At 31.9% G+C, this 23954-nt stretch overlaps 2 protein-coding genes across 2 annotated transcripts in view; one reads left to right on the top strand and one right to left on the bottom strand.

Moving 5' to 3' along the window:
• LOC124356031 (roundabout homolog 2-like) overlaps nt 1-14885 on the top strand; it is a 164441-nt gene extending 149556 nt beyond the window's left edge. Inside the window, exons 7-10 of the mRNA XM_046807175.1 lie at nt 4473-4604; nt 6841-6960; nt 8395-8565; nt 10848-14885. Of these exons, the coding sequence (XP_046663131.1) occupies nt 4473-4604; nt 6841-6960; nt 8395-8565; nt 10848-11206 (782 nt within the window). The 3' untranslated portion in view covers nt 11207-14885. The remainder of the gene's footprint in view (nt 1-4472; nt 4605-6840; nt 6961-8394; nt 8566-10847) is intronic.
• Nucleotides 14886-19483: 4598 nt separating this feature from the next.
• LOC124355510 (UDP-xylose and UDP-N-acetylglucosamine transporter) overlaps nt 19484-23954 on the bottom strand; it is a 50378-nt gene continuing 45907 nt past the window's right edge. The window contains exon 8 of the mRNA XM_046806673.1: nt 19484-23163. Within this exon, the coding sequence (XP_046662629.1) occupies nt 22911-23163 (253 nt within the window). The 3' untranslated portion in view covers nt 19484-22910. The remainder of the gene's footprint in view (nt 23164-23954) is intronic.

The raw sequence follows: 23954 nt of genomic DNA, 5'->3' as shown, positions 1-23954 counted from the left end.
AACTCCAGTTATTTCTAAAAACACTGCAACAGGTGTTATTAAACTGCATTATGCAGACCATTAGATTAATAAAATACACAAACTGCTTCTTTTTAAATTGTGTTTTTCTAAACTTGTAAAAGACTGGGTTCTGTTTTGTTTATATGCAATTGAAACTTACGCAATAAAAATGTATGATTTTGACAGTATCCTGTGTAAAGGACAACTTCATACATTTATTATCTACGGACAAGCTTTCCATTTTCACACATTTTTATGTCGGATTTTCTAAAGACAAAAGACATTTTTTTAAGTTAAACATGTAATTACTTTATAAAATATTTGGAAAAGAGCCACAGTGCCCACCCACCGCTCATGTCATGTATGGATGAGCGGGGCAGCCGGATCAAAGTAACTGACCTAATAACCCACAGGGCGCTATCTCAAACAACGCTATTTATCTATTATCCATTTTGTTATTGTCAGGAATCTCGATGGTTCTGTCATATTTCCTTATATTGCAGGTTGGTCCGTTTATCTGGAATATTAACCAACATTCTCGTAACAATATCAAACATCCATTGGGGTTAAAATGGGTTCTAAAACCCCTAGAAGAAATATGTGTTGTTTTTAACTCCTAGACGTCCTATAACGATAAAATTTGTTATATAAGTGCCTTATGCTCTCAAAAGACAAAGTAAACGTTTTTAATGAAGATCAATCACACATAGGCCTAGGGGATGAGATGAAATTGCGACTCCTATAAGAACTATATTTTAGTTTTCCAAGTGCCCGAAGTCCTACAACGATGAAATTCATCACTCGTGTATCAGAAAAACAAAGCACTTTAATTAATTGCCCTTAAGGGCAACCATCGAATGAAATTGTACATGTTCATTTAAGCTGCAAATACCTCTACAGCTTTTTGAAAATCGTAATTCTGTTGTTTATTTGGACCCAGCCAACTATAGTTTTATGCTTTTTAAATTAAATTTTGATCGTGAAAAGGGAAATATTGTTACGAGAAGAATCTTTATTGACCTTTAGAGGAACCACAACCTCTATTATTAATCCAAGAGCTAGAAACCAATTTGCATTGTACAAGTACGCAACCTAATTTTGAATCGATAAAGAAATGTCCCTTAAGAAAGTAGTCAATCGTCAGCCATTCTAGATTTTTGGTGGGAGTTAAAATGGGAAGGTATCAAAAGGTTTTAAAATATTACATTTTTCTCAGCTACACACTTTAAACCAATCTTGAGATGCCTAAATAAATGTTTTATTAGCGCGAGCTATATAGACAACTTTAAAGTGGAGACTATTATCCTCTTTCTCTAATAGTCTGACGGTTATATGACTATTATTTATGAGTCCGATTTATGTGTACGTTTATTTCTAGCTTGGCCCTCTATCATCCACTCATGTACGAACCCCCTGTAATATCTTAAATTTAATGTAAATCTCAAGAGCCTCTGAGGAATAGAACACAGGCCTGACCCAACAGGTCTAATGAGTGAACATTTCAACTTCGAGTATGGTAAATTACGTAAATAAGAGATTTTAATTAATTCTTGCCTGAAAATTTTACAACGTTGGATAAACAACTTGCAGCTATTAAATTCATGATAAAGTCGACTATATCTTTGTTTTTAACGTGTTAAATCAAAACCGGACGAAGTAAAACATTTTCAAGAAAATAGTTCCTAAGTAAGGAACTTTTGCACGTCCATCAAACGGTGAAACGTGTACGAGCAGGCTTATTTAGCAGCTGCGTAACACAAATTATTAACTTGTAACGAAACTTATTCCAGCAAGAAGGGAACACAGCACAACCGAACCTAATATAGAGAGTGGGGCGGGGGAGGGGGGTGTAGGAGGCGGGGGAGGGACTAAGAGTTTAAAGGATGTTTATAGGCGGCGGGGAGTGCTGCATTCACTTACTTACGCCACCCACTGAATCCTGAATATTAATGAGCCAAGAACAGATTTTCATTGAAGTTGAATAAAGATTGAAACACTGCTTTGTTATGCATAGTTTCTTGTTGTTCCGCTCAATTATAGAGGTTGTTGATTGCTCTTCTGTCGCATGTTCTGTGTGAGACTTTTGTGACTTATTGCAATTTTAATGTTTAATATTGTATCCTTTGTTTTTAATCACGCTGCATATATATTACCGTACAACAATAGTCAATTGGTAAAGGTTGTAGAGTTTAATAGACAATTTTAACTATAAAATTAATAAAGAGTGAAGTGCTGTATATTGCTTTTATAGACAACAAAAAACAAGTAAATACATAAATTATGATGTAATAATAAATATGTAATGTTTTGAGCCACTACATCAAATTTAATATTAATAGTTTATACATTTAACATATATAATAGAGTATAACCAAGTGTAATTAAGTGTTTGATACGATATACAAATTGAAACTATGCAAAGTGTTGTGTTAAACTAAATCATGTTATGACATGTTTATATTCTAGATTATACAGACTATGTATCCTGAAGATGTTCTGTACCAAATAACATTCTTTAAATTTATGTGCGTGTGTGTGTACATATAATAAATATATTTGCAGTATTAAAAAAAAAAATGTATGAATATTTTAATTTTCACCTTTTACATTACTAACAAAGTAATAATCCAAGGGATTCTTTTAAAAGGAGTGAATACTCTAACAAAAGAGGAATGATTCTTTTAAAGAAAATCGTAAAGGATTCAGTGAACAAGAGCAAATTAGCGTAATTCCAGGATAACTGAGGAAATTCACTGCCGACACAAAAGTTGAGCCGATCGACCAAGGGCTGGATCTGACAGGCTACTTGTTAGTTCTCGATTGCCTCTGCTAATAGAAAACCAATCGGGCGTGAGCAATCGGGACTAATGTTTATTCATGCAGAGGCTTTCTTTAAACCCCTTGTTTTACATCACTTAGATATTGCTACTCAAGTGCAATAACTCTTTTCGTCTTCACTATCACGTTTTTAATTGTATTACACACAACTGTAAATTCAAAAAGCTGCTGAATACAAAAGAACGGCTTGCTGTTTACAGATAGGAATAAACTAGAAAATTACAATAATAATTTAAAATATGCTATTTCGGTGTCAAAGATAAATATCCATATCTAAATCTAATGTAAATTGAGGTCAATTTGATTACCTGATAGTCGCCATTATATATTTGAACCAACTGGTAAAAATCAAGAATTCACAATGCGTTAAGGACTTATCTGATTGTCCACAATACATTTATGGACATTTCTGATTGGCCACAATAAATTATGGACATTTATGTTTGTCTACAATACATTATGGACATTTCTGTTTGTCTACAATACATTATGGACATTTCTGTTTGTCCACGTTGCATTTTGTACATTTCTAATTGTCAACAATACATTATGAACGTTTCTGTTTGTCTACAATACATTATGGACATTTCTGTTTGTCTACAATACATTATGTACATTTCTAATAGTCCACAATACATTATGAACGTTTCTGTTTGTCCACATTGCATTTTGTACATTTCTAATAGTCCACAATACATTATGAACGTTTCTGTTTGTCCACATTGCATTTTGTACATTTCTAATTGTCCACAATACATTATGAACGTTTCTGTTTGTCCACATTGCATTTTGTACATTTCTAATTGTCCACAATACATTATGAACGTTTCTGTTTGTCCACATTGCATTTTGTACATTTCTAATTGTCCACAATACATTATGAACGTTTCTGTTTGTCCACAATACATTATGAACGTTTCTGTTTGTCCACAATGCGTTGTAGACATGTCTGTTTATTGACAATGCACTATAGGTATTTTCATTTTAAGCAATAATGAAGTAAAGTATATAATACACAAAACGCCTAAACTAATAATGGGCTGAATAAAAAAAACGATACCTATACGATACCAAAAATGAGGTCTCAATTATCGGTCATAAATTCTATTCCGACTTCTGTGTTATTGGTTACTAAGAAATAAGAACACAGAACGATTCTAATAAATGTTAGTACTATGTTTATTAATAATGAGCTTAAATTCAATTCCGATGCTTATATCAAAGTTTGGTCTCAATTTATATTTAAATTCAGATTTATGTGCAAATAGAAAACACTGTGTGTAAGTACAGGTAAGTTAGTAATTGGATAGAAGAGGATCTGTGCAAGAACACTTGCTCCAAGCGTACGGGTTATCAGACAGAGCAAGCGTGTATGGAATTTTGCTTCATATGCCATTTTAATACGGTTTAAAATTGTGTTAATATCATTGTTTTTTTTTTACCATTCCATCCCACGCTCCTTTCATTCTACTATTGTATGGGATATTGGCTCATAAGAACTAAAACTACAGATTTTTATTGCCCCAGTAAAGTCGTTGTCAAAGTAGTAGAAAGCAAAGTTTCACCCACTTCTACAATGCTTTACACATTGTACTCCGCACTGGGTAGTGGACTACTTTCTCTGTTATTTTCAGTAGTGCGGCAGTATGACGGGGAGACTTTGCTGCTGACCAACGTCCAGAGGTCTGACATGGGAGCGTATCTCTGTATCGCCAGCAACGGTGTCCCTCCTTCCGTCAGCAAGAGGTTCATCGTTCAAGTGCACTGTAAGTTATAAACCAGCTGTTAGACACCGCTTCACAAGCATCTCTTCTTTAGTCATACTTGTAAATCTGCATTCCTTAGTTACTACCTATGAAGTGATATGATTGTTATAAAAGTAACAGACCCACTGGTTTTGGTACATTATATTTGACTCCCAAATGCAATTGGGAAACCCTTAAGATTAAAAATATAAACAGCTAATTTATGAGTAGCTACAGTATCAAGTTACCGGTACCCTGAATGTTGAATAGTTTCGTTGCATTTGTTATAGTTCCTTCTGAGACCTAGCGATAAGGCGTTCTTATAATGCATATTCCATCAGGACATAACCAATTTGTACTTTCTAAGAACATAACCTAGTTTTCGTTGAATCGGTGTTGCAGTCATCTTAAAGAAAGCAATCGATAATCTGCCACATTAATTCTGGTGTGTCGTAATGAAAGGGTAGCAAACAGGATAAAATAGCAAATGAAACATTTTCTTAACAGGTATAATTTTTTTAGTTTGGTAGACTATATTTAAAACCTGCCGTCAGATATGTACAAAGTAAATTAATTATGTCATCGTTAGTTATAACGATATTGAAAATGGCTACTTCAGGTAGGTCGTTTTCAGCTGGTTTATCTTGTTGTCTGACGCTGCTGCGATCTAACAAGTTTTGAGTGGAAAAGGCTAAAATAAGTAGCCTATGACCTTTACAAACATAAACTTGATCTTTGACCTTTTTCACTCTTACTACCCTCTCATTTCGATCCTTGCCAAAATTAGTGCGACTAACGATTGTTTTCTTTATTGCGGGAAATTCCTCTAACGACTGTACAAAAAAAATTATTGAGCTTAATAAAGTGTCAATTGGCTTTCATATCCCGGAATAATATTATCTGGATATAAGTAAGTCAAATATATATTTGTACTGTGTAGGAAATCTGTAGTTTCCTTTGGCCTAGAAAGGATACAACAATGGCCTAGTTATATGAGAGTGAGTTACGGATAACTTCCTTGAAGACAATATTAATAACGTTTTTCATCATTCCAAGATGAGTTTAAGGATTTAAAATAGAAATATTGGTCAATTTTGTAATATAGCCCAATGAAAACTGATAAATTAATATTTTCATTTTTGTACATATGTCTGTTTTTGTACAGGAAATAGCCTTTTCTAAGGATATATAAATATATAAAATAATATATTTTTTAATAAAATTTCCCTTTTTATATGAAGTAATATGAAGGGAAATGACAATTCTTATGAATGGAAAACTTGTCACTCACTACGTATTCTTTCATATAGGCCTACGTACTGTTAAAATTCCATAGTCATACCTTTCCTAGAGGCCTGTTCGAAGACACCCCCGTCCGTATACGTAAATGCCTACTGTGCTAACTGCAAACAAAATGTTTACAACTTTCAACCATCTATTTCCAGGCTACAATATCAAAAATTTACACAAGGTATTAAATACAACGTACTACCAAAATATTTTTACCTTTTTCGGACTACTTCCTTACTGTTACAGTACAGTATGGTTACGAAAATTCAAGGTAATTAAAATGTATATGTTCACAAAAAACTCCCCATAGCACAAATTTTGAAATTTTGTGTTACTTTTCTGCAATGTACATAATGAGAATTATGCAGACCAATATATAATAACATGGTAGTTTTATTGATTTCGTCGTTTTTTATAGAAATCTGAAAACCCCCTAGTGCTAATCTGACAGAGAAAACAGTTTTAAGGACTATTTTAATCCTTTAAATTGTTAATCAATACATAAATATTTTCTATTTTCTATTCGCAGTGTATATGTCGAATTTCAACTTTGTACATACTTGCGAAGTGGAATAATTTGCAGTATATGTAGTGGAACCTTTGTCCAGTATATGCAGAGACGTAGACCAAATCTATTAAAATATAAATAACATGTAGTATGAATTTATGACAATTTTAGGAATGAAAACATAAATCCAGGATAAGTGAGAAAGTTGACCAGCAGCAGTGTGTTGAGACAGTTGAGTTTTCTCCAATGTGTTTACAAATGTACGAGAAGAAATATAAATGTCAAACACATCACGCTTGATACATCTAAGATACATGTTAGACTTGTGGAAGAGTAACTGAGTTTGAACATGTTACACCAAAAGTTTATGGATTTAACCTTGATTATGCTCCACCTAATTGTCCCACAGTGCAATAAACTACCTGTACATTGACTCTGACAATGACTGTCCGATTGCAGTTCCCCCTGTGACCAAAGTGTCCAACCAGTTAGTAGCAGCTCCAGCAGGCAGTGATGTGGTGCTGCAATGTCATGTGGAGACTTCCCCCAAGGCGATGCACAGCTGGTTCAAAGAAACAGGTCTGTATCCAAGGATACAAAATCTGACAACGTCCTCACCTTTGGACCACCAACAAATTTTGATGATGATGTTGATGTTAGTTCCTAAAGTCATCATGCAATTCAAAATTCAGTAAAGTTTATAGAAAAAAACAAGTTGCACAAAAGTTACATATGGTATCAATTGTTTTAAAGAATAATACTGTCCACAAAGACTACTCATCAGATTATTTATTATCTGTCAACAGAATTTAAATGTGCAATTTTTATAAGAGAAATATTTTTTTAACATTAAAATGAAGGTGTTTTTTAGGAATTTAATTGTTAATGCTTCAACTCAATTATCCTATTTATCTCTTTTTAAATTAATAAGTATCCAATAAATCAATAATAATTTACTTACATGTGAAAGATTCTTTCATACACCACAAGTTTTATATCACATGCCTTTATACACTTGTGGGGGTGGTAAAATTCTTAAAAGCAGATCAGTAAAGTAAGATGACAGGAATCAGATTATAGCTATTCCGTCACAAAATGTAATTTCCATAAAAAATTTGACTTATCATGGTTTTTAATTTAATATAGTTTGAAAATTATTTGTCTTTTGCAATCACTCTTGTGGCCGAATTTCCCAAAAACTGTGCAAAATTCCTTGATCAATTCCTATGAGAACATTTGTTTGTGAATGTATATAACTATCCTTGGCAATATTTTGAACATGACAACTCCTTTAATTAATTTTAACTTTTTCAGACTCATTCAACTTAATATTCAATATGGCAGCAGTTCACCTTTTATAGAACATTTAAATCTCAACTAGTGCATTTTATACACCGAAAGTAAAACCTTTTATAATTTTAAATGTTTTAAACCAACATTTTAAGTACATGATAGCATAGCAGCAGCAACTTGAGTGAACTTTACCACTACTATAACTCCTAACTGATATAACAAAACTTGGCACATTATATTCATTATGGTCTGAATGAGTTTGAAAGTTGCATCCTTTAAATTAAGTTCTAATACGACAGCAGTTTGGATTATATTGTTCTAGATCATTTAAAAATATGTATCATTTAATTAAATAATCTAAAATGGTAGGCTTTGAACATTTTCATACAGGTTATAAATCCCACATAGAGCAAAGATACATCATATTCTTGCATGCTGATATGTTTTAAGGTATCAAGGTGTAAAGGTTTCAAGATTTCTAGCAGACATTTCTCATCATTAAAAAATAATAGTAAAACTATATTTCAATATATGTAATCTGATCTCTTTCATGGGTGAGTTTCCAACCTAACACCAGATTACAAACTAGGTTAAAGTTAATAAATCAAGATGACCAAACTCTCTAATTATTTTTTCAAATAACCTACTATGAATATAATAATGTAATATAACCTATTACATTTCTTTATTATTTCATAACTAATATGTTTATATTCTCAGGTGAAAAACTGATGCCCAGTGCAAAGTATGCGATGGAAGAGTACCCTATCAATGACTATTCCCTCCTGATGAACATCACCATCCGGTCTCTTGAGAAACGTGACTTTGGAGGTTATGTCTGTTCCTCAGTCAATGCCATGGGAAAGGCAGAGGGCCTTATAAGGCTGCAAGGTAAGGAAACGCTAAAATCAAAGCCAAACATTTAATTAAATTTGTTTATAAAAGAGATGTTGGTGCTTAAGGAGCATAGTACAAGGAAATTTTGGGAAATTTAAATTTGAACTTAATGGAAGAATGAATAAATTTGAATCTAAATTATATGTGTATTTCAGTTGATAACAACATTAGTTATGTTATAGTATCCCTTAGTAAATATAGGGTGCGGCAGATCAGCCGTCTACAATGTATAAGAGCTGAACCAAGGAACCTGTTTGTTTAAGTAAAAGCTGCCTATTTTCGACCCAAAAGAATTTGGGAACTCCATATTTACCACTACCGTATAACTTTGACATGTTTGGTCCACCCTGTATTCAAGAATCTGAATAAATTTAATTTTTTTTAGAATGATTAGTGAAAAGAAACCCTTGAAACGAGGACGGCTCAAGACCTTTACATATGAAAACCTTTCAATAATAACCTTCTAACCCCTCCAAAAGAGCCATTTCAGGATATTTTTGGACGTTAAAAATTATTTTTCTAAATTCTTTAGGTCAAAATAAGGAAGTTTATATTGAAACGAATAAGGTAGGTTTCTCGTTTCAGCCGCTATACATCACAAGTGGTCGGCCTCTCTCTGTATAAAAATAAAAATGTACCAGTGTAATCCATCAGAAAGGAATTAGCACACGTGCATGTTGTAATCAATCAGCTGATATTAATTTGGTGGTTGGAGTAACCTGCACCAAGTACATCAGTGTTTTCTCGGGTTATGAGTCTGGTTACGGGACATGGTCACCTGAGGAAGCATCTTCACAGAGTCGGTATCCTTCGGGAGGATCCGCTCTGTAGAATGTGTGACAAGCAGGAGGGAACTGCTGAAACCTGCTCCTTTACTTCCCTGCAATAGCAAGGGAGCAGTACCCCATCTTTGGTAGTTTGGACAAGGATGGCGAATTTAATCAGGAGGACCTGATCGGTTGTTTTCAGTAGTTTGTGGAACTGCTGAAACCGTAGACTGGTCGGTCGGTCGGCCTCATGGTGTGCTTCCGGGGTGCGCAAAAGGTCCTTGGAGGATTAAGTGCATGGCAATAGGCCACCCCATAGAGGAAGAACCTGCATCAAAATAGTTTGATGGTTAACTTAATTACATTAAAACATAAAACCAATATTTAATACTTTTACTTTTTGTGAGGCCTTTCGATAGCAAGGCTTCCTCAGACACATACAACATTTCAGTTTGATGGTTGTTGTGTGTTTTGATTACCCCTCTATACTTCGCTCCCAACACTGTTGCTAGTTTTACATGCATGAAAAATTACTGATCTGTCTCAGTACAGGAAGCAGCTGATGGTCATCAGCGATATGGCAACACTGCCTCAGATATCATCGAGATGCTCTAGTGAATTGAGAATAGTTGTCTGAGCAACACGTTTTAGTTATCATCAGTTTAATTTTTTTTAATATCACAAGATTAACATTATAATTTTTGAAACCCTGCAGTTGGATTGATTTCAAATCCACAAAAGGCGCATCCAGCGTGTAAGAACTTTTGATTGATACCAAGTGTGAAGATGGAAATTAGTTTGTTATACTTAAAATCGCATGTAAAAACCAAAAAATTTTAATAATACAGATAGATATATAATTGTGCAGTTAAAAAAACAATGGTAATTATTACTCCTAAAATGAAATTCAGGGTGTACTCCTAGATGTTACAAAATAACATACTAGAGTAACTTACATATAATTTTACTGAATTAAAAATTTATATTAAATAAATGGCAATCAACAGTTTTATTTTTTGTTTGAATGCTCCCTTTCATGTCCTAATACAAAATTCTTATGAGGTTGAAACCTCTTGTTTGCAAGATTAATATGTCTACTTAAAAAATTATAAAAAGAAACTTGTAACTATTTGCACGTGTGTACTACTCAAAATATACATTCACAGCATTTACAGTACATTTAGGTTTTCAGTATTAACAACTTATGAAAGGGTTTTTTAAGATAAAAATGTATGTGATAATTGACATAAAATATAAATTGATTCACTCACAACAGCACAAATTGTTTGCCACATCTTGCTGATTTCATTGATTTTTTAGACTTTTCCGTTTGCAACATTACAAGTAAACATACAGGACATTTAAAACATTTAATCTTCTTCATTGACCATCTAAAAGTATGATTACAACTTTCTTGACAGGTGATGACCACACAGATTGTAACTATATAAAACATGGCTGACTATTATTTTTTTTGCAAAAACACTTACCAACTGACTTGACTTTCAGAGCTACATATCCCGAAGACGACGATAATGCCAAGTCCTAACTACTACGAGCCGGTGAAGCCAACAACACGCAAGAAGCCCCACAAGACGGTGCACACCAAGGAGAAGCATCAAGGTGGCAAAAGGAAGACTCATGGCGGCCACCACAGCGACAACCACAGTGGGGAGGACTGGGTCGGGGAGGCGGGGACCACTCTGGAGGCCAGGACCGACCCTCCGGTTCCCCACTTTCCCCCGAGCAGACCTCCGCCATGGATCCTCCACCACAACGAGGATACCCGTAACCCGGTGGCCAGAGCAACTTCAGGTTTCCTCACCTTCGCCGTCACGCTGGCCAGTATCATGTGTTGGACAATGTAGAGAGAGCTTTTTGCTTCCACATTATCAATTTTATTTTGTTTATTTCCTACTTTAATTATATTAGATTGAGTAGGTCACTTACACCACGTTTTGTTGGTAGGCACACCACTAAAATTTACTCATGGAAATTGCAACTGATTGCATGAATACTTCAATGAAAAATGTGGATTGGGGTTGTAATAAAAAATGGGATGGTTATTTTAATTACTTTGGTGTATTCATATTGAAAACCTACACAAAGCCTATAGTTCAAGAAAGTGAACGTTCCACAGTTTTATTATATAAATACCAAATTCACTGGATGGTTACAAACGTACCTTTTAAAAAACATATAATGAAGACAAAAACGTATAACAAAGATCTTTTAAATTACCATACTTTAGAATTCTTGAAAATTAAAATCTGAGATCTATCAGCCTTTGTTAACAACTATGTAATCTATAAAATATAAAAACCAGTGTGTGTTGGAATTTCTTTACTTACGTAAATTAACCAAAAGTGTCATATATCAATTATTGAATTTTTGTTTGCATATATTTTAAAATTTGTTACAACTAAGCTCTGCCTCATAAAATGAATGTAAATAGTTTTAGTGTTTGTAAACTATATCATTGGAATAACCAATCATATTATATTATATTTTATCCATAAAAGAGCTTTCAAAGTCTGTACATATTGTGGGTAAAGATCTTACTACTGAAATATTATTATATCGATTTGAATTTAGGTACTTTAATATAAAGAATATTAGCTTTATGTATGTCAAGCAACATTTATACATTCCAATCGTGAAATAGTTAGATTGTTTATGTATGAGTTTGTGTATTGACTGTTGTTAACAAATAAGGATGAAGCTCATGTTATGTTTTGTAAAGTTGCTCATAATGGTATTCAACTCGGATGGTACTTCAAGAATCAACACTCTGTTACTTTATTTCCATTTGGTAAATATATATGATGGTAGGAAAATAGTTTTTTAGCACTTTGTGCTTAATTATTACGATTGTTAAAATTAAATATGTGCACATCCACCACTGATTAACATTACGGTTAAACAATTGATTTTTGATGCGACATTCCAGGATGCCAAGGTTGTAAGACATGGCAAATTGTTGTTATCTTGACTTAGCATTCTAGAGAATGTCTCTTAATTCTAAAAACATGTGAGTTGTGTAAACATATGATAACTGCACAGACACCTCATTTATTAAATTAATTATACTCCCTGAGTGATGTATTTTATTAGAGATCGGTCTTGTATGAGCCTTCAAAACACAAAAGTCTACACACTTTGGTCACATATAGTCTGATGGGGTATGCAAAGCAATGAGTAGGTGCACGTGAACATGTTATACTAAGCTTCCATCACATGGCGACTTCTCAGAGAAGATTTTGTAACTAAAGTGCAATGAGCGTTGCCTTTTTTGGTGGATATTACAAATTGCAATATGGCAACATAATGGATAAAATTTAGAACATACGTTACTCTAGTGTCTCATATTTCTTAGCTGTCCATAAACCTATTTTTCACACCTCTCCCAATGCAACATTTAAAAAGAATTAGACTTTTTAACGTCAAGGATTTTTTACTATACTCCATGGTCCTGTTATTCAGCTACATGGAGGTTGGGTTTTGAGATATTTAGGGGCTGGAGTGTTTTGGAACCGGTTTATTGTCAATGATGCCTACACAAACTTTTTCAATAAGATAGAAACCGTTTTTTTTAATCTAATTCTTTCCATTTAGATTATTGATTTAACAAAGGAATTTAACACACACAATATCTGGAATAACTAGTCAATTAGTTAAGCAACTCTTTTGGCCACTGGTTAATGAAATTTTCAACAAAGTATACCATCTATTAACTAATTGAACTCCTGCTGAAGGTTCCAGGAAACTCAATAGTACATGGTTTGTCCTACTCATCTATGAAATAAAGTAACATTTAAAATTACTCTTCAATAGGAAAATAAAATTTAAAATTACAATGATGTTTGCAATTTTTCAATACTTAATTTTTGTTTTCCTACTACCATGCTTTATTTAATTACAATGCTTCATTGACCAATTTTTTTTAATTATGTAATTCAAACTTGGTAAGCAATCAAATTTAAGATTTTGGGAATGTGACCTCTACACATGAAAATTGTATTTATTAATTAGAACATTATTCTGTAACATAGTGTTTATCCCTATAGTAACAATTTTACTGTCAGATGTAAATGATCTGGAACAAAAATCAAAACTTGAAACATTATGTCAAAATGATTTTGTACCATATTTTTAGACACAAAAACATTTAATGATGGCTAGGTGGATATAGTTACCAAATAGAACAGAGAATTTATAGATGAATTATTATTGACTTATAATATATAACTTGACATATAAGTGCTAAACTTTAAAATTTTCAGGAGAGTAACAATAAAAACTAACACATCTTATAAAACTGTACCCAGCCACAATAAGAAGAAATACGTAAAATGTTATTACAGTCTTGTTATATTCAATTTTATATGGATTTTTTTTATTTTATAAAAAACTAAAATAGATGAAAATTATAAACTAACCTAACCTTGAGGATTTAGTTGCTTTCAGCCATTAGAAAGCCATTTGAGTGATAAGGAGTGTCATTATGGAGCAAGTTGTGAGGTGATGAGGTACAGCTGATGAGCATCGCTGTATAACATAACACATTTTACTGTACAGATCCTCCCACGCCCGTAGACACCTATATTTGGTGTTGGTTGTTATGTTTGATACTATTATTATATCGTCAGGTTAGCAATTCCAAAAATTAAATTTGGAATGTATCACATGCTTGTGAAAGTGGTATTTTACAAGTTAACATGATTTATTAGTTTTAATTAATTCAGATAGAATAACAGGATTCATTTTACTTTTGTAACTAGTTGTGTTGAACTGTACTGCCAAGTGTTACTAAAAAGTGTCTAAGGTATATTTAAACATTTACATAAAACTACAGATTTATATTATCCTGGCAACTGATACCATCTCAGCTGATCACTCTGGAACTATTTTTATCACAGTTCAAGCATAACATGATCATACAATAAAAAATAACAATCTGGTTCTAGCCGGAATTTTGTGTAAACAATTCCAATTGTCACAATCTTTTATTGTTCATAATGCTTAATATAATAGTTACTTATTTTGCAGTTAGCATAGAAATACAAAACATAAAATTATGATTCTAACACATATCTGTTTTAATTTGTATTGTCACTGTACAAGTGTCTATATCCCATTTATCAATATATTTAAAAAATAAACTTTAAACAGCTACTATTAGTCTACTCTAACCTATTTGTAGTTATTTTAACAATATTAGTAGTTGAAGATATTGTGCATTGCAAAAACAAAATTAAGAATGGTTTCCCCTGGAGAAAAGCTTCCAAATTGAAAATTTTCAAGTAGCTTTGCAACCTGTCTTAGATTTAAGTTTTCTTAGTTTCAAGGCTAAAATTAAATTAGACTAAAGTCACCACTAAGATAGCTGATATGAATTCTTGGAATTGCTAACCATTATCATAGAATTAATATTAAACATTAAAATGATATTGGTGTACAAATTAAACTTTTTGAATTTTCAATAAAACATAGAAAACTGTCTTCCACGAGATATTTTTACTATTATTTATTTTTACGCTAATCCATTTGATAATTAATAATTCAGGTAATAATTATGTAAATATTTTTCATTATTTATACAATACAACAGTTCAATCTACTAATAAATATTATATTGTTTTATGTCAAAACAAAAGTAAAGTAAAAGGGACAAAAACTGTATTATAAAAATGTCATGTCATATTATAATTTACACATTATCTATCCAGGTGTATCAAAACTATCCAGCCATGTCTCAGAAAGATGATTTATTCTATGTTACTGTTTTCATTTTTGGTGTAACTCTAAAGGTTGACAGGATTTTTACTGACATTTGTCATAGGTAAGTGTTAAAATAAGATAAAATAAAGCATGTTATATCTAATTATTGTTTCGGGTTAAAAGTCTGAAATTTAGTAAAAACAATAATGGCACAAACCATCTAAAAGACAAAATGCTCTGAAATTAACACTTAGTAAAACACAATGTGGAGCTATAAAACTCAACACAGCACAAATCTTCATCCACAGAACCAATGAGAATTACACAGAGTCACTTTTTGCAACACTTAAGAATATCTCTTTTGGTCCAGTTATGTTTTCTTAAAAGTACAGTATCACCAATTATTAAATTTTAATACCATTTATATTCTTTCTTTTAAATCCAACGAAATCAGCAAGCTGTGTAATAAAAAATACAAATTTGATGCAAAAAAGGTAAAATGAATGATAAAGTATAATAAATTATACATCATCAAGTAGTTATTAAAAGAAAATTACAATCATTTATGATCTTTTGTAAAAAATGGTTTACTTATCAACAAAATATTTTTAGAGATCACTTAATAACCTTTTTAGAGATAACTTTAAAAGCTTATTAAAAAAAAAAATGTAATTCAGTCTCCTCATGGCACTTTTATTATAGAATTCTTAAAATGATCTTAGAAATGAATAAACTATAAATAGGTTTACATGATATTTTATTTACAGTGTGAATTCTGAACTTATGAAAATAAATAAATATTGCAGTGGAAAATGTTATAGAAATGTAACAAATCTTTAACTACATAATTATGTGAATTAATTGTTTGCTCAACAAGTCCATATCTAAATGAATCTATTATTAGATAAGGTAAGAGTTAGATCATTTGCGTGGAGTAAAGTTAAATCACAAAATAGTAAATATGTAAATAATGGAAGGGCAGCATCCACGATGTTATTTGCACTCAGCAAAATGCTTGCCCTCTCGTAGAAACGGTTAAGTGTATTTAGTAGCAGTTCCTAAGGAAATATTGACAATACCGTTCGTTTAATACTAACAAACATGTAACATATATAAACTCATTCAACAAATGTTTATATTAAGTAAATAGTTGTTTTGTAAAATAATGAATGGCAAATGGGTGGTTATGAATAAAAACTTCATAAGTTACAAGTGTTTTTCTTAATAACCTCTGTGCAATTCTTACTTGTATTGCTTCCAAAACTGGATTTAATTATCTTTGTGCTGCAAATATATTTATTTACGAAAGTCAGGATAAATTGTCTTTCTCCCATAGTTTTGCAAGAGAAGACATTTCATTCCCTTGTTTATAGTACAGAAAGGTATTGACATGTGGATCACCAGATTTTTAACAGATATTCTTGTACAATGTCTTGCTGATCTTTGGTTGGAAAACGTGTTCAGTCTGTGACCATGTCTGGAATAGGGATAAAACTTACACAGGTTACCAACAATATTGAAGCTATGCAGAGGAAATTCTTTAGTGGACTGCAAATATCATAAACTGGTTCAAGTAGATGCAAAAAAGGAGCTAAGACTTCCTGTTCTTTCAGCTCATCATACTGTGGCAGACTTGTGATTTTTACGAAATTTTGCAAGGCTACAAACTATAAGGGAAAGTATACAAGTAAGAGGTCCATGGTATACCTTTCGGTTTCTATACTCCTTCCTTTTTTGAGTATTACATACTACCGCTATTTGAGTATGTAATTCAGTAATTAGGCGCACTGAGATCATACATATAAGTACTTTAAACTAATTAATTTTTTCAAAAAAAACTTAGGCAATTTCTTACAGAGCATGAAAATTACCTTCACACTCAGCTTGTTTTCAATAACACCACCTACATTTTTCAAGTGTTGCATTGGTTAGGCTTCAAGGGTATTTTGGACAATTTAAAAAGTTCTACTAGTCAAGTGTCACTGACCACTGGGAGGATTGGTGTACTGTAAGCTTAAGTCAATGCCTCAAAACGTAAATATTAATTGAGCTTCTTCTGAGTTTCTTGAGCTTTTAGTTCATTTCAACTGAACATTTGGCTTACAGTTATATTACTGTCCAACATCATTATAAGGCACCAATAACTGAACTATTGTGAGGCTAGATAAATACTGTGGTGGTTATGAAAAAGTAGTAGACTTCAAAACAAAATGATCAATGAAGATTCAAAAATACAGAAAGGAAATTGGTAGTGGTCAAGACCTTACTCAATATTTACAGTTTTATTGGTCATCTTGCTTCATTTAAAAGTTTGGTTGACTTATGTATTGCTTTTCAATAATGTCTCTTATAACAAGTTCTATGTGTTTCCTTGTCAAAAATGTTTCTTCCTCTAATAGAGAGACTGGCATCTGCAGATTGAAAAAGAAAAATTCTGAATATGTCTTTTCAGTCTGTTGTAGGAGATCCTCATGCCTCAACAAGAAATGTTTCTTCAGCATTAGGAATATCTCAAACATCAGTTTGTAAAGTTTTACATGACAGTGGTTATAATGCATAAAAAATTCATTAAGTTCATGAGCTAAGTGAGGACGATCTTGATCGTCGAATAGAATTTTATGAAATAATGATGTGAACATTGATAATAATACAATTAGATTAAACAACATTGCTTTGTCAGATGAAGCAACTTTCATGTTAAACAATAACATAACAGACACAATGCTCGTTATTGGCTGATGTTATTGGCTGATGTTATTGGTTGGATAAGAGAGCAACACACCCAGCACCCTGAAAATTTTAAACGTTTGGCTTGACATTGTGAGGGATCAGTTTGTTGGGCGCTTTTTTTATTGATGGAAACCTTAATACCAAGGTATACCAGGAAATATTATAAAATGAGGTTTATCCAGCCATCTAAGTGGCAACCAACAAATGTAATAAATTTTGGTTCCAGCAGGATGGAGCACCTCTACACTGTGGCCTGCATTTCTTACGAGCATTTAAACAATATTTTTCCAAATTGCTGGATAGGCAGAAGAAGAAGTATCGAGTGGCCACCAAGATCGCCAGATCTATCTCCACTTGACTACTTTGTGTGGGGTCACATTAAAAACGAAACCCAGTGCATTCATGACCTTAGGGACAGAATAGTAGCGAAAATTCAAACAAATCCTGTGTGAATCCATACAGCGTGCCGGTTTGAGTTTCTACAACAGCCTTGGACTGTTTCACACTGTCCTGAGACAGCAGTTTGTACATCTGATATAAAAAACACAGGTTAGTAAGTTTTAGTCGTTTTATTGCTTAACGTAATTGTAATTACTAGTGATACTGTAACTTTACATGAAAAATTTTAAACTGCCCCCCAAAAAGCCTATTTTGGGGAAATGTTTCACTTTCGTGTCCTAGAGGGGTGTCTTGAGATTCATTTTTCTATCTTTGTCCAATGTTGGTTGAGCAGGATCCATCCATGCTTTTAACTTAATTAATTACAATAAGCTGCCATTTTGTACTGGGTTGAGATAAAAAAATACTAGTTTCCACTGTTCTTCTTCTTTTATCAGGACCTTTCAAATGAGGTGTCACTTAATGGGTCTTTACGTTTAAAAATGTTGAGCCCCTCTCCTTCCCAAAAATGCCATTGTACCAGTCCCAAAATTTATATTTACTATCATTTTATTTACTAGAATATTGTCCCAAGTTCCATCCCTCCATTTTTATCCATCATAAACTAAACAGAGTGTATCCATACTTTTAACTCAGACTGGATATATCATTCATTTTGAAAAACTAAATCACTATTATTTTTAGAAACCAATGATATACAATATAATAACTATTTTATTTTTTTAATACCTTACCTGACGTTTGAAAATATTGTTTCAATAAGAATATGTCTGCCGTAAGTGGTGTTAAACAATAGATTGTAAAATAGTTTATAAAATTTGTGTGACTTATGTATTGCTTTTTTAGTTGTTCTTTCATTGCACTTCTCCCATACGCATTATATAGTGCTGAAGTTTCCAGAGCCGATCAAGCAAAAGACATACTGGTTTGTTGTTTAATTAATAAAAAAGATGAAGTTTGAGCTACATTATGTTTAGCAGCTTAGAAACATGCATTTCATAATAATACCAAATGATGGGTCTTAAAACGTTTTCTTCAAGGTTATAAATAAAATATGTTTAGTTCTCTTGTATTCAATTGTAAAGTCATTATTTTATTTGTAACGTTAAAGTTATCAAAATACAAAATACTATTATTTTGAAACAATATACTTGTAACATTGACTTATGTAGACGCCATATCATCTAAAAAATATTTGTATACCTAATTGTTTTTTTGTTGAACTCGCCACGTTTGTAACAACACAACATATAACAAATAAACACGTGCAGAAACAGAAATAAACAAGGGAAAAATAAAAAGGAACAGGAAAATATTTGTATATTTATCAAAGTGTTGAAATAGTTCATAGTATAATATCTTGTACGGGAGACGGACAGTTAGCCAGAGTCATTTTGGGCTTTTAGTACGGGAGAGGATTAAAAACAAGTGCTTGCGTCCAGCTCTTATCAAGAACTCTTCTTCTAACATTTATTTAGCACACCCTTATCTATTAAAAATAATTCTATCATTCTTAGCATATGGACCGTGTCTGGATACTCACTCCCATATGGTTTTAGTTTATTTCCAAGGCCAAAACCCTAAGGTGTAAAGTGGCTTATTATAAGAAAATTTTGACAGGAAATGCCAACATTATTTTTATTCAATTAGTTTATCCAACATTAAATTTATTCAATAACAGTTTTTTTATAACAAAAATAACAATAATCAACATTTCCAATAACAATATTATCTTAACCAGTAGGAATGTAAAATCTATTCTATTATAAAATTACTCCTAATTAATGTTAGTACGATATGAAACACAACACATGAAATGTAGCCAATGCTCTTGAGTACACATGAAGTTCACAAACTGTATGCAAAGGAATGACTTGTTGCAACTGTCAACACAATAGTTGATGCTCATGGTCTCAACGTGCAACACATTTGTTTATACTCACAAAATCTGAATATAACTTGAATTGTAACCAAGCTATAAGTGGGGCTCTCAAACACAATGTAATATGACTTATTAAACTAAATATGAGAAAGATACATATTTAGGTTTACTGCTAAATACTACAACCTTCACCACTACCAAATAACAATGTGTGTGTTTGTGTTTCTGTGTTCTGCATGTACCGACAGGCAGAGACATGATATTGAGGTTCCCAAACAGAAAATTCTGTGAATTAAACTACAAAGTAAATATGCAATGAACAGTGATAAAATCATTTTATAAACTAAATTATACTCAATACAGCTTTAAATTATATGGATATGGATTGAATTCACTCAAGACTTTCAATAACAAATTCTCACTGTGCACTTGGTTTGGAAGAAACACTATACATTAGTTCATAAAACAGTAGTTCATTCTAATAATTGTATGCTACAACAAAACAAAACATTTATTATTAATTTTGTCAAAATAGGAAGACTTGAACAAAATACATGTCATACATATACACACACTTTGGATTTTTTTTAATATTAGAAAATATATTGTATTCAAAAACTAATATAATGGTTTAGTTACAAATGACTAGCTACACAATATCTAAAAATATTAGTATAGTACCATTCAATTTTAAACATTTAAGTACTACTTAGATAATGTTGACAAGTTGTATCAATAGGTTCCGTGAAACTACTCTCAGACAATGTCTTATCTACAACACAGAGTTGTTATCAGTTGTTTATGAGAGAAAAATGCTTAATTTAATTCTCTGATTAGGTTTGACAAAAAAAAGAACTTTTTACAGGCCTAATATAGAACTGTGTAAAAAAATATTATTGATGCATCGTCATTTGATGTAATTTTGATATAAAACTAACAATAATAAATTAAACAATAATATGCAGCATGTTAGGCATGTTGTTAAACATGTTGACAGAAAAACAGTAAAATTACTAGTATTAGTTTCAATAAGTATATGTTATAAACTGACAAATTTGACCATTAACAGGTCCATCATTGATGTTCAAAAATAATATAAAAATATGAAATTGAGCAATATTACACGTTTTGTTAATTCAAAACTATTGATTCTGCTAATGTTTTACCACCTCCATTATTATTGTGTGTAATCGATGTTATTTGTGTCACAAACTGATTAAAGTTTGAGGTTTAGAGCTCAATATAAAATCACACAGGCCATGATCCCCTAATTTTAAAAGGTAAAAACAACAGAAGGAATGACAACTGTATCCTTTCTTTTTTAGAATAGCAATCTAAAGTTTCATCTCACCTGTCAAACAAACTATAAATTTAAAATCAGAAGGAATCACCTCTAATTCAAATATTACAAATCTCAGTTTGTGTATAAGAGCAAGTTTGATGTGGCAAATAATCAGCCTACATTTCAGACTAATATAGGCTACAGCAGGTACAGTTCCATACCAAATAGTCGATGGATGATATTAAACACACACCATGGAATGTGCCCAGAAATCCTCTATGAGTCCTTAAACAGGTCTGATAAAAGAATGTCACGATTTAAAATAATTTTTCTCTCCAATTATACAACTCCTGACTCAAACTCTGCTCACTGTATTCCTTCTGTAAATTGAATTGATTTCAAGAAATTATCTAAAAAGGCAGAGAAAGTTACAATCTTAGCAAAGTGCAACCTTACACAAAATGTGGCCAGTAGGCTATCAAAGCAAAGGGATGGGGAACAACACAATCTGTAATAAAACAGACTGATGAATAAAAGGTACCTTTGCTCAAAGACAAGAGAAAAATGTGCAACATTTCAATATAGTAAATTATCTTGTAAATATGTTGGATTTTTAGTTTGCATCACATTTTTATCTCAAAAACATCATATGTGATTAAGATACTTTTGTGCCTCCCATGTGCTCATATTTGCTCATACCATAAATGCAAAGTCAAAGTCTCAAATGTTTAAATAGGTCTGTCTATCTCCTGTGCTTACTATAACTTGGTTTAGTAGAGCAGTTTATATCACATACTCGTATCTTTTTGGCTGACAAATTTAACAGATTTGAACTGAAAGCAAATTCATCCCTAAAATAGTGAAGGCCTTGCTACATTTAAAATGGGAACAGGATTGTAGATCTTAAAATCAACTTATCCATGAATATTTATAATATTTTATTATAAATAAACTACAAATTTAAAATGAGACTAAATTTATTGGTTGTTTTAAACATTCTGATTTGATAAGAACTTTTTGTCTGTTTAAAATTATTTTATTTGAAATTAAGATGTAAAATTAATTTAGATGCCTTAATTTTTACTTCAATAAACATGTAACAATTTTTATTTTTATGGATTTTGCATAGAACTATTTATATATTACTAATTTAAAATTCATTCATAATGATTACTTACTGTACACATTTCATCTTTTTACCATAACATTCAATATTTAGTACAATTTTGCATTGCAGATGAGATTTTTATCCAAAAACACATTTTACATCGAGTGACAAAAAATTAAAATATTATTACTGTTATTGGCTACGATCCTGATGGACTTTAACATAGTTCAGTATTATTTAAGAGCATGGTGGACGAACAGACCTTAATTAAATCAACAGTTGTAAATATGTAAATATTTGTAACAGTCAACAAGTTTATCTAAAGCAGAGTAAAATGATATAAAACCTTGAATGTACCAAAAATAACTTAAAACTATGTATTTAACAAATAAATACATTAGAAACAAGTCTACTACAAAAATATTTAACAAATTCGTAGAAATTACGGAATCACTGACTTTTCTTTTCCTTTTGTACAGAAGTTGATACAGTGGACTGCATCAACTTTTGAGGAACTTCTGTAAAGACGAGGGTGCCCGTAAACACCATCAACGTTCCAATCCAGTGCCACATGGTGAACGAGTTCTTGAAGTACACGATGCTGAAAAGAAGACTAACAAACTTGCGCAGAGTGATGACCAGCGTTACGGTCAACGACGAACATTCCGACGTCAGGTAATACACAGAACCTATACACATATATCTGAGGCAGTTTGTCAAGAAAAACATATCGCATGTAACGTAATATATTTCATAATGATTGATTAAAGGCAACAATTAGTTTTTTATTTATTGAACCAAATATAGTCACAGTAGTATACTGTAAGGTTTTTTTTTGACACGTTGTATTAGCTAAATACACATAATTCACAAGTTATAGATAATGTTCATTGTTCCTACAAGTAACAATACTCGTAACCATGCAGGATGTAGTATGCAATTATATAAAACACGATAGAACTATACTACAAATGTTTGTTTAATGTTCAGGTATATTTAACCCTCATAGCTTGGCAAGCCACAACGTGTGACACTAACAGACGTCTCACGGAGCTGACATGTAGGTATCGTGGGTTATTGACTCATCAACCAACATACTACGCTCAGTGGTCCACCGTTCCGAGTCTCCACTCGGTGATTTCATAACTGAATATGTCACTCTGACTCAGATTCCAAAATGGTACTTAATTCCGACCATTAAAATTACTGGGATTTAAATTAAATAGTTTATAAAAACAAATGTTTACTAGACTAGGTTTGTTACTAAACCTTTTATATTGATCATCTACAGTATTATAAAAGCACCAAGTGGTATGTAATTTAATTAATAACATTTCTGCTTAAATGTAAAGTTTTAAATATTCTGACAAATTTAACAAATTCCAAGCTGAAATAAAAGACAATTCTTCATACCTGCAGGAGTGCATGTCCCATTACATATAACAGTTGTTTGCTGTACATTTAAATATGTTATATTAAACTGAAAATGTTTTA

This window comes from Homalodisca vitripennis, chromosome 2 (genome assembly GCF_021130785.1).
Source record: "Homalodisca vitripennis isolate AUS2020 chromosome 2, UT_GWSS_2.1, whole genome shotgun sequence".
NCBI lineage: Eukaryota > Metazoa > Arthropoda > Insecta > Hemiptera > Cicadellidae > Homalodisca > Homalodisca vitripennis.
This window is presented reverse-complemented; position numbering and strand designations above follow the sequence as displayed.